General features: G+C 41.6%; 2 protein-coding genes across 2 annotated transcripts in view; one reads left to right on the forward strand and one right to left on the reverse strand.

Moving 5' to 3' along the window:
* The first annotated feature begins 386 nt into the window (after positions 1 to 386).
* clns1a (chloride channel, nucleotide-sensitive, 1A) lies at positions 387 to 7,101 on the forward strand. The gene is made up of 8 exons (XM_031878706.1): positions 387 to 887; positions 1,374 to 1,510; positions 2,446 to 2,580; positions 3,434 to 3,544; positions 4,406 to 4,411; positions 4,807 to 4,980; positions 6,402 to 6,468; positions 6,636 to 7,101. Coding segments are annotated over exons 1-8 (750 nt in total). The 5' UTR covers positions 387 to 768; the 3' UTR covers positions 6,637 to 7,101.
* Positions 5,738 to 12,071, reverse strand: part of aqp11 (aquaporin 11) — an 8,710-nt gene continuing 2,376 nt past the window's right edge. The window contains exons 2-3 of the mRNA XM_031878705.1: positions 10,422 to 10,538; positions 5,738 to 9,004 (exon numbers count right to left, since the gene is read on the reverse strand). Coding sequence (XP_031734565.1) covers positions 8,904 to 9,004; positions 10,422 to 10,538 — 218 coding nt within the window. The 3' untranslated portion in view covers positions 5,738 to 8,903. The remainder of the gene's footprint in view (positions 9,005 to 10,421; positions 10,539 to 12,071) is intronic.

The following is a 12,071-nucleotide window of genomic DNA, read 5'->3' on the forward strand; positions in this document are numbered from 1 at the left end:
TGTGCAGTCTGTGCTGTCTCTGGTATGAACATGTACACTGCCATCTGCTGGTTACAATGTGTAACTACAGCGTTTAGAAGTTGGTGTGGCTGCTATGGATGCTGAAGACAGAGTACGTCATGAAATCGAGAAATCATTTAAATTAAATAATTATAATATAGTTAAAACGACTGAACACAGATGTATGCACGATGTTAAATATATTGTAGAAATGGTACGTTTACAACAAATATTGAGACTGTTCTTTAAGACCAATTTAAACTAGATCCTGCTCTACATACCCCGGTACGGTAGGTGGCGGTATGCACCTGGAAGTTGGTATTGCAGTCAGACAATAAAAAACAGACGTAACACGAACAACGTTTGTAAATGATGGTCACGTGGCTATTTTTTTTTTTTTTTTTTTGACGTTTTGCCTCGATACATCTTGCCGCGATATTTCAGCCGTGAAAGGTCGACACTTCGCGAGCTTCAACAACAGTTTGCTAACGTGTTTATCTCGAGACCTTCTCACCGCTCGTGTCGGTTTACTGAACGGTTCCGACTGGTCCTGTTAATCCCCGGGAAGAAGCGCACAGCCCGGCTCTCAGTTTATCTTTCTTCAGCTGCGGAGCGTTAATTTACTGAAAAGGTTATCCCGGGTGAAATTAGCGAGCTTTTGTGGCACGAAATAGGTCACGCAGCGTCTTGTTGATAGCGGAGTCTGATTTCTGTCCTCTCCCGCCGCCTCCTCCTGCGGGTCCGCAGACGTTAACGGTCACACGGACGATGGTTTTACTAAGAAACATCCGTCCGCCCACCGAGGGAGTGCGGCACGAGCAAGCCGAGACCACAGTGGTGATGGACGGCCATAAGCTGGGCTGCGGCACGCTGTACGTCGCCGAAGCGTAAGTGATGCACGTGGCGCTTGTTTGTGTCCTTAAACCACCGTGTTCAGTTTTAGAGTCGCGTTTAATCAGTGTTTAATACAGAAAATGCGTTTAACTTTACTAATATACAGGATAGAAAGTGTAATAACAGACAAAACACGGCCACTCCTCGAGCTAACTACTTCCGGAGTAGTCACTTTCAAAATAATTAGAAATTATTTTCTTTTAATTTACTTAAGTACAAGTAATTATACAAAACTGCAAAAATACTCTGTTACAAGTTAAATTCCTGCATTGAAAATGTTAAAATGTATATAAATATAATAACAATACATTTACTTTAAAAGTAGTTTTAGTCAATCGGCAGAAAATGAATGTTAAACTATTTTGATAGTCTGTTTTTCCCATGATTCCTGCTACTGTCAAACGTCATTAAAAGCACCTCACATTATGTGCTCGCACCCTTTATGAACCAACAACAGCTGTGCATTTATTTCCGTGCAGGCGTCTGTTGTGGTTCGACGGCTCTGGGATGGGTTTCTCTCTGGACTACCCCACCATTGGCCTGCACGCCGTCTCCAGGGACGTCAGCGCGTACCCAGAGGAGCACCTGTACGTCATGGTCAACGGAAAACTCACAGGTGAGTGACACAAAGTATAACATTTGATATACATGATAAGGGGCCAATTGATGAGTTTTTACGTGGCCTGTTTGAAATCTGCTACTTGCGGTTCCTTCATCTAAAACACATTTTATTATTTTGTGTGGAGAACTGTTCTGTTATGTTTCTGAGGGAGTTTGTGGGAACTTAACCTAACACACGCAGAGACTAAATATTGACAAGCAACGTTTTTATGAGCAGGTCACCAGTTTGTTTGTATGTTTACATGCAAACGTACAAAGTGGTGACCTGCTCATAAAAACGTTGCTTGTCAATATTTAGTCTGTTTGGTGGCTCATTCTCAAAACTGTGTAATATCATAGACTGTATATAAGAAGTGGACGTAGTCATCGTTGCATCATCCTTTGGTTTGTGGACTGCCGTTATGAAGCCTCGAGTTCTGCGACTTCGGCGTCGCCATCTTGGATTACGGCCGTCGCCATGTTTTTTTTTTTGGCAACCAATGAACAGAAGTTGCCATATTTGGAATGCGGAGAAGTGACATAGACACGCTGTGTACGTCTCTGGTAGTGACCTGTCAATCACAGTTAACCCGCCCTAAAGCATACCCTGCTTTATGGTCTATTTGACTCTAAATGGACCATAACTTACTAAATGAACATCATGCTGTATTGAAGAAGACTTGAAACTAGAGATTGAGACCATAAACTCATGTTCACAATGTTTACTGAGGTAATTAATCAAGAGAGAAGTAGTCATTTTCTCATAGACTTCTATACAATCAGAGGAGTCACCCCTGCTGGTTAGGAGAGAGAATGCATGTTTTAAGACACTTCTGCCGTGGCTTCATAGGGCAGAACCGGAGGTTGCCGCCTGGTAATGCACACAGGTTCATGTGACACCAGGAAGGGAAGCTTCTAACTGCTTTGTTTTGTCCCGCTGTCATCTCGCAGGTGAGAACGGGGCCGAAATGGCAGAGAGAGCGGCAGATGAGGAAAAAGACGACAGCAGTAACAGCGGCGGTGATGATGATGACGATGAAGGAGTCATCACAGAGATCCGGTTTGTGCCCAGTGACAAGGTGGCATGTGAGTGATCGGATGAGAGTCAGACCGATTCTGGTCCTTTTACTAAAATATGTAATTTTTAGTTTTTTACTGCCTGAGCCAGGATCGTATCTTCATGCTGATCAGTTATTTATGATGTTTCATGACCGCGTCACAGCTCCACAAGTAAACCACGCGAGTGATCAGACAGAACGCACGTTCACCAGATTATCAGATCCTCGGGTAAAACCAAAGATAACGTTAAAGTTATTGTCCAAACAAGTTGTCTTAACAACAAGAAGAGGCTGAAGTTTCTCTTACAATTAACAGGAATTATTCTGCTATGAACACTTAGTTTCCTGTGATTAATGCATTATTTTAATGATATGATATTTTATCATCACTTTAGTAACGTTTTTATTCCGTGTATTTTTATCTTGTATATTGTTTGTTATCGTTGTTGTTCGCTGCTGCTGGCTGGCTGAGGGCTACCAAACTAAGTTTCGTTGTATCACTACAGTGACAATAAAAACCTCTTTATCTTTATATGATATTCAACACCAGGACAAAATATCAGAGGAAAATAGCTGACTAGATATGCAGTAGGTTTGGTGGTGTTTTTTTTTTTTTTTGTTTGTTTGTTTTTTCCCCAGCAGCATTGTGGTAAAACATAAAATACAGTCGGGTTCAATATAACATTTGAGGACGTTGTTTCGAAGCAGATACATGTAACGCAGGAAACGGAGCATAGTGAGTGTTTACACTTTCAATTACAGATTCTTGAATTGACCACAGGGGGGCAGCACTGCCTCTAATGTCAGTGTGTGTGTGTGTGTGTGCGTGTGTGTGCGTGTGTGTGCGTGTGTGTGTGTGTGTGTGTGTGTGTGAGAGACAGTGGAGTCCATGTTCTCAGCGATGTGCGAGTGCCAGGCGCTGCATCCCGACCCAGAGGACGACGACTCCGACAACGACTTTGAAGGAGAAGAGTACAACGTGGAGGAGGCGGGTGAGGAAACACACACACGCACACACATTCTCAGGTTATCAGTTTGTGAGCTACAGGTCAAGAGTGTTGTAAGACATTAGCCTTTTAAATTAATCTTAATTTCCCAATCTGTACAATGAACTCTCAGGAACAGGAGCAGCACCGATCCCAGCAGACATTGGGCGAAGGCAGGGCTCACACATAGTGAACTATTAACTCATACAGTAAAGAAATAAATAGATTTCTGTGTCAAAAAATGAGGTGAAGTCTTGATTACAGTTTTTCAAAAGATAAACATAATTATATAATTTTTTTTTGATGAGTGAATTGAAAAAGCTGTCTGACTATAGAAACTTGTAAAACATGAAAGTGAAGACAGCTGTATTGTGAGCAATCTGTCAGACTACCTCCTACTACTTCTATCAAATATACTCATACATATACTTCTGTATCTGCTGCTTGTTCTACTCGGGATGTAGTGAACATAGAGTACAAATTGTCTCGTCATCATCAACAGAAGTAAAGCAGCAAAGCGAGTTTAAGGCTGCAGTACCACAGATCTATTCTCTCTCGTAACACCACCCGCTGCACCACTATGCACATACATATCTAATCCCCATTGTATAGTTTTATCATCCATACTGTTGATCCTGATTCTGTATAGTATATATATTGTATGTCTCTTGGATTTGTACCTTATTGTTTTTGTTTACTTTTATATTTGCACACCTCACTTTGTGTTAAACCTGCTGCACTCTGCTCTCCTCTTCTACATTTTGGAGAAGCAGAACACTATAACAGGCTGTGGACTGACTTCAATAATATGACGTGTTCTGCTTCTGTCTGTTTGTCTCCCTGGTCCTCTGGACTGTGTGGTTGCAGAAGCAGGTAAGCTGTCCAGCATTTATCACTGCACATGAACACGACTAAACGCCTCCTGTTCAACCTTTGCAGAACAAAACAGATGATCAAAAACACTCTGAACGTTGGCACTGAATGCTTTTTCAGATTTTTTAGGACTTTAGTTTTTAGGTGGAGCCCCCTGCTGGTCAATAGAGAGAATGCAGTTTAGGGCTCTTTATCATTGGCTTCAGTTTTCAGAACCAGATGTTTATCACACCATCTGGTGGGTCAGGTTACTTTAACCTGCCTATATTTATATGCCGTTTTTAAACATTAAAAATGCTTTAATTGTAAACAGAGATCAAGTAAAGTTTAGCTGTATTCTCTACCAAGCACATGTCTGCTGTTTAAAGCCTGCCTCTCTCTCTCCTCCACCACAGAGCACGGCCACGCTGACGTCCCCACCTTCTACACCTACGACGAGGGTCTGTCGGCGCTCACGCAGGAGGGCCAGGCCACGCTGGAGAGGCTGGAGGGGCTGTTGGCCCAGTCGGTCGCTCAGCAGTACCACATGGCCGGGGTCCGAACCGAAGAAGCCAATGGCGAATTCGAAGGTTTGAGTCAAAACACACACACACACACACAGCAGCCTGGTGATTGTAGCAACTGGAGATGAATAAGAATGGATCATATTGATAATGAACTCCAATCTTAAGTTCAGAGCATTTATACTGCACCTGCAACGTGATGACACTGATGGAAAATATCTCTATCATTTACTGTTTGATTAATGAAGCTTGTGCATGACCTTAAATTGTATCATCTGATACTCGCTATTAGTTCTTCACTCCAACATGTCCTCAGATTAACAGCGGAATATTCAATATGTTCATTAAAAAGACAACTTGTACATTAAACGTGACTTTTTTTAAAATTCAAAATTAGGAATATTGCTTCTTTTTGTGATTTAAATGTTTATTATTCAATGAGTGATGCCAGTTCTTCAAGGCAACATTCCAGACCTTGATCACACATCTTGTAGATATTGGATTCAAAGCTCTCACATCTGGGTTTGCCAAGTGATGCATGTGCCCGGCTCCTGTCTGGAGCGACTGGGCCGGTGGGCTCTGCTCTCTAGCGGGAGCGGCCCCTGGTTTCTCTCACCTTAAACAGTTCACCCAAGTTTGTCATCAAAAGCAGTTGAGATTTCCTCCCGCACGATGTCATTTTCCCCGAGTGAATGCGAGGTCCACTGTTGCGCTGCAGAGTCTACACGGCACAAGAGAGACCGGAGCTTGTTGTTTTTAGGGAGAAAAAAATAGTTTGAGGGGATTTGAAGTTTAATCTTTAAGCTTAATTGCTTGAAAAGCGCTGTGGTCAGCGTTCTTTGCTCTCACAGCTTGCCACCAGCTTGGGCTGCTATTTATTTATTTTTAATCTGGGTCGAGTGAATAAACAAATATTGCGGTATTTGATCAGTAGTCTGCAGTGTTTTAACTCCACCTTGTAGTGTCGGCTCCAGCTCACTTGGAAACTCGACCAAGGTGGTACAATAAATACGTACCAGATACTATCTGCAGGATTTGCTCATGGAAAACCAAAGTAGAGCCGTGCTGTAGCGTGCATAAGTGTGGCATAAGGTTTTAATAGCAGCCCCATAATCATGTTTAAACAATGGAGGGTCCAACACACCTCTATACATTCAGAGGAGTCGCCCCCTGCTGGCCATTAGAGAGAATGTAAGTTTTAAGACATTTCCGCATTGGCTTCACTTTTCAGAGGTTGACGCCTGATTTACAGTTAAAAAATCGTAGAGAGAAGGAAACGTTTCCAGCGCTCAATAGTTTGTTTGAATTCTGTGATAAACTGAGAAATTTAGCTTGACCGAGATCTGAAGGAAACCCAAGACTATTGGAGGCTTTGTTGTGTTCTGTTACACATATCTGCAGTGAAAAAGAAAAACACAACAGCTGATCTCACTGGATTTTGTTTATGGGATGCTGTTAAAATTGAGTGTGCTTGTTGTCGTTTGCAGACGGTATGGAGGTGGATGCAGCAGAGCTGGAGGCCGGTCAGTTTGAGGACGCAGACGTCGAGCACTGGTAACGACAACAGTGAGACTTTAACGTGTAATAAAATATAACACAAGCAGCAGCAACAACAGAACCTTAAAATGATGATACAACCTCAAAACCATCTTTTTAAACACACGAGTGATGAGAATGTGAGCGGTCTGGTTCATTCACGCGTTATCTGACTCTTTCTGTAGATGGAAGGCGTCTCAGCGGCCAGTTGAAGCACTGATGCAGTGTTGCATCATGGGATTGGAGGAGGACAGCAGCACTTCTCTAAAGCTCTTACTTGTACTCTCTTCTCAAACAAACCTTTTCCCCATGTACTCATCGTCATCTCTCTAGTCTTTTTTTTTTGTCGCTTGCTACATTTCCTCTCGTTGTATCAGAGCTCACGTGTTGCATTTTGTTGTTTTTTCTGCTCATATTCATCTCTACTAATTTGTCCAAACCATATGAATAAAGTTTGCAGTAAACAGTCAGATCAGCTACTGTAGACTATTGAGATGCAGCCCTGAAAGGCCAGGTCCTGTTGTTAACTGTAAAAACAAAACTCTGAGTTTCTGTTTTCTACCTAACGACCAGTTTAATATCAGATTTTCCTGTAGAGGAAAACGAATGTCTTTGTATTAAAATGTCAATAAATGCATAGTTTTTGTATCACTTTTGTTTTTGTTCAATTTATTCTGTTTATATCGAGGGTTAAAAGCCTTAACCAACAATATGTTATATAATACAATACGAGGGGGGAAGGGTGGTGCAAGTAGGGCTGTGCATTGGAGAGAATCTGGCCATACGATGCGTAGCGTGATACAGGGGTTACCATTTAATATAGATTTATTTTTTTAATCTTAATTTTAGGAACATTTTAATAGTATAAAGAACACCACCATATGCATAAATCTAAGTAAAATGTTTATATGCAATCCCAGCAGTGGCATTTGCATTTCTCACAGTCCCTGTAACATGAGACATCATAGCGCTACCCTTTTGTGCAATCTGAGCCACCGGCTGCTACCAATCTTTGCGCGTAAACAAATCAAAATCAAAAGTTTTTGAGAATCCCTCAACGTGGCGACGTAGGACTCAGTAGCTTGTAGCTAAAGTTATGCTTTCCACGTCTACGAGTATGCGATGGTCCCCAAGACGTAGGTTTTGTCATAAGAGGGTGTACGCAAAGGTTCTGTACAGACATCCATGTACCGCCAATATGTACACCAAAAGTGGTAGCATAGCAACCTGCGTAATGTGTGTGGAACGCGTCCCACAAGTGGACCAGTAGCACTCTGCATGCACATACTGTCCGTCTGTGGGTATAACTGACGCTTAAAGGAGCAGTGTGTAGGATTTAGGGGGATGTATTGGCAGAAATGATATATAACTATGTTTTCGTGACTGTATAATCACCTGAAACCAAGAATTGTGATTTCTTTAGCGTTCTTTAGAATGAGCCCTTAGGGAGCGGGTCCTCTTCACGGAGTCCACCATGCTGCACCGCCATATTGCTATGGTAGCCCAGAACGGACAAACCACAAAACTTTCACGTGTTTTGTGTTACCTGAAGGCCACCGTAGTTCTCTGACACACTTGTGGAGCGGGATTCAGTCGGTTGCAATTTGCTACCTCACTGAGCAATCAATCATTATTTCAAAATGGGGTCCGTCAAGAGGGTTTAATCTGCCTTTCCAGCTTTTTACAGAGAATTCAAAGGCACCAGTTGTATCTGTGCGTACATGGACCCGTGTACTGTACATTCCTACACTGTGCTTGTCACATTAAGTATAAACACAAATTAAAAAAGATACATTTTCTCTGTTAAGCACTTTTTAAATGTGTTATGAAAAGATTATACAAATAAAGTTTATTGCCATATCATACTCGGAACATCCAATTCTCAACTTTCTACTATACATATTTCGGTTGATTAATTAGTGAATTAGCTCCAGTAAATTGTTGCAACTACAATATTTGTTTGCAGGATTGAGATCGACATGCTGTAATCTGCCTAAAAGTCATGCAAGTAGGGCAAACCCTTTGTTAATGTATGTTTCACTGACAGATATTGGACATTTCCAGCGTGTCATTTCAACAGTTGCAGAGGTGATTTTGGCTCCGGGGTGGTGATCCGAAAAACAGAAGTGTTGATGTTTCTAAAGGATTTTTAAATCAGATGAGTGAAAACTAAATGATTTTTACATGTTTGACCAAGTAAAAAATTGGTCAATAAATTTGCGCATGCTTTGTAAATGAGATCTATCTTACGAAGAACACTAAAATGAGACGCTAAGTTAGTTTTCTGTTTAGCTTCTACAATGTGCTCTTGAGGTCTTGAAGTCTTAAACAAAAGAAAGTGCATATCAGTGCTCTGATTATTTGTCTTACTTGTGACTAGAATCAGCTGTGGTTTAACAGTGTGTCAGTAAACATCCACCACATGTGGTCTGGGTTTGAAATGTCCACGTTGCTCATGTCCTCTTCTTGGTCTCTAGGGGGAGATGGAGAGACGCAGACTCCCCCGACAGCAGAGGGACGAGTTTATCAAACAGCAGCACTGAGCTCATCATACCTGCAACCGAAAACACAGAGAAGAGGAGCAATGTAAATATTTAGAGAAGATTGGATCTGCTTACAAACTTTTTATTTTTTTTAGAAATTGGCAGATTTTAAAGAAATAAGAACTGTACTGTACTTAAATCTATATATTATTCTGAAATAGGCCATTCTGCATAATGAGTACTTTTACTTGTACTACTTTAAGTATATGCGGATACTTCTGTACCTGCTGAAGTAAAGCAGGACTGTTACTTGCAACAGAGTACTCTTACTCAGTAGTATTGCTGCATTTAGTCGAGTAAAAGATGTCAGTAGTACTTCCACCTGTGGTTATCTGTATATAAACTTAACTGCCCAATAAAATAGGGTTTATAAAATAGGGTAGTGTATTAAGTATTATGTTACTTAAAATAAAAAAAATAAGTAAATTACCTCAAAATTGTACTCAGGTGCAGTATGCTCATGTAACGTTCTGTATTCATGCTCAGTTTTTGTAATTTCCTAAATATTTGATGTGTTTGTTCCAGCTGCCGTCAGAGAGAACGTGCTTGTTAGAATTTTATTTAAAGGGAGAGTGTGTAACTTTTGGGTGGGGGGTTACTGGCAGATATTGAATATAATATTCATAACTATGTAATCACCCGAAACTAATAATCGTATGCAATTTATATCTACGTAGGTAGCCGGTCGTCTTCCACGGAGTCCGCCATCTTGCACCGCCATGTTTCTACAGCAGCCCAGAACGGACAAACTTAAGACTGGCTCTAGCGAGAGCCATTTGTATCTATGTGAATGGCTACTGAAGGTAGGGATGCTTTCCGAAACCCGCTATTAAACGGGCCCCAATGCTAAATAATTAAAGATCGTAGTATTGATAATAGCTGTACCGATATTGTAACATTTCACATTTGTTTCCAGTAAACAAAGACTTTATAAAGTGACTCTGCTGTTGTAAACACAACTGTTGCTGCTCTTAAACAATATTTAGATACATCGAAATTATGAATCATTTCTAATTCTTAATTCATTTGTTTTTAAAATTGTATATACTGTATCTTTTTAAAAACAATTATTTAGTCATGTAGAAGAACCGAGTATTGATAAGAGTAGCCCCTAGTTGTACTAAAATCCTAAAGAAACCTCTCCGTACCTGTAGGCCACCGTAGTTCTCTGACATGCTTGGAAAGGGAGGGCCTGAGCTGAGGGGTATTTAGTTGGCTACAACCTGCCACAAACCACTAGATGCCACTAAAAGGTACACACTGTCCCTTTAAGTGATTATCAAGTCTTCTTCTTGTGTTTTATTTCCAAATTATCCGATTTTTTTTTAACATAGAAGGACTTTTTTTGATGAGGAAACTGACATCAATATTGTGTTCGTTTTACAACCTGCAGGTTCCCTGATATCGGTGTGCATGAGTGGGTCTTACCCAGCAGCGGGCTCAGCCAGTAGACCAGGCAGTACTCCAGGAAGGAGTTTCCACTGCAGGAGAACTGTGTGGAGAAGGCCAGCGCCGGGTTGAACACTGCTCCTGTCACACTGCGACCTGGACACACACACAAACACACATTCATGAACTTTTTTAGGACCAAACTTGCAGCAGGTGTCCATCCGTTTACAACTCCTAAACAGACACATTGAATGTGCTCTTAAATTTGTGGTAGGAAGATGAATATTTACATTTTAAATTCACCAATTTTAAAACGGCTAATAAGAGGCTACATACTAATTCTGCACAGGTTGTTGCTTATAAAGTGTGTTCATGCTGAAAAAGCTACAAAGAAGTCAGTATGGGTTAGGGTTAGGGTTAAGGTAAGGGTTAGGGTAAGGTTGCTTTTCTGATCGAGTGAAACAGGATATGAGTGCAAAATGGTATGATTAGTATGTATTATGTATTACGTAAGATCTGTCTGCACATGGTGAGTTAAATATCTTTGAGATTCATCTGGCTGCCTTCGTTGGTTGGTTAGGTTTCGTTATGATGAGTGAGAACGTTTGGAGATAGAATAGGTGGGAATACCTTTGCCATAGTGGGGAAAAAAATATTGCCCTTTGGACAGTACAAAAAAATAGGATAGGTTAGCATTTTTGTAGCCTACCACGGAAGCCTAGTAAAAAAATAAAAGGTTGCATCGACCTTAATCCGTGATTTAATGCACCACCCTGTGAGCATGCTCAGTGATCCAATAAAACTCACCTATGATGTTACAAGGGTTGCTAATATGCTAAATGCCAAAAATGCCCACGTGGATCCTGCTTTCACAGAGGTGTATTAGGCCTGTGGGGAGTGGGAGGCTGAGTGGACTGGTTATAGTGGGACACAGAGGCTGAGTGGACTGGTTATAGTGGGACATAGAGGCTGAGTGGACTGGTTATAGTGGGACAGAGAGGTTGAGTGGACTGGTTATAGTGGGACAGAGAGGCTGAGTGTACTGGTTATACTGGGACATAGAGGCTGAGTGGACTGATTATAGTGGGACAGAGAGGCTGAGTGGACTGGTTATACTGGGACATAGAGGCTGAGTGGACTGATTATAGTGGGACATAGAGGCTGAGTGGACTGGTTATACTGGGACATAGAGGCTGAGTGGACTGATTATAGTGGGACATAGAGGCTGAGTGGACTGGTTATAGTGGGACAGAGAGGCTGAGTGGACTGGTTATAGTGGGACAGAGAGGCTGAGTGGACTGATTATAGTGGGACAGAGAGGCTGAGTGGACTGATTATAGTGGGACAGAGAGGCTGAGTGGACTGGTTATACTGGGACATAGAGACTGAGTGCACTGGTTATACTGGGACATAGAGACTGAGTGCACTGGTTATAGTGGGACAGAGGCTGAGTGGACTGATTATAGTGGGACAGAGAGGCTGAGTGGACTGGTTATACTGGGACATAGAGGCTGAGTGGACTGATTATAGTGGGACATAGAGGCTGAGTGGACTGATTATAGTGGGACAGAGAGGCTGAGTGGACTGTTTATACTGGGACATAGAGGCTGAGTGGACTGTTTATAGTTGGGCTGAGTGGACTAGTTATACTGGGACATAGAGGCTGAGTGGACTGATTATAGTGGGACA

This window comes from Anarrhichthys ocellatus, unplaced genomic scaffold (assembly GCF_004355925.1).
Source record: "Anarrhichthys ocellatus isolate YVR2014 unplaced genomic scaffold, GSC_Weel_1.0 scaffold194, whole genome shotgun sequence".
Classification (NCBI taxonomy): domain Eukaryota; kingdom Metazoa; phylum Chordata; class Actinopteri; order Perciformes; family Anarhichadidae; genus Anarrhichthys; species Anarrhichthys ocellatus.

Excerpts from the sequence above, each read along its gene's own strand:
- clns1a (XM_031878706.1), top strand. The coding sequence starts at position 769 with ATGGTTTTACTAAGAAACATCCGTCCGCCCACCGAGGGAGTGCGGCAC. Across the intron at positions 888-1,373 it reads ACGCTGTACGTCGCCGAAGC|GCGTCTGTTGTGGTTCGACG; the intron begins GTAAGTGATGCA and ends ATTTCCGTGCAG. Across the intron at positions 4,981-6,401 it reads AGCCAATGGCGAATTCGAAG|ACGGTATGGAGGTGGATGCA; the intron begins GTTTGAGTCAAA and ends TGTCGTTTGCAG.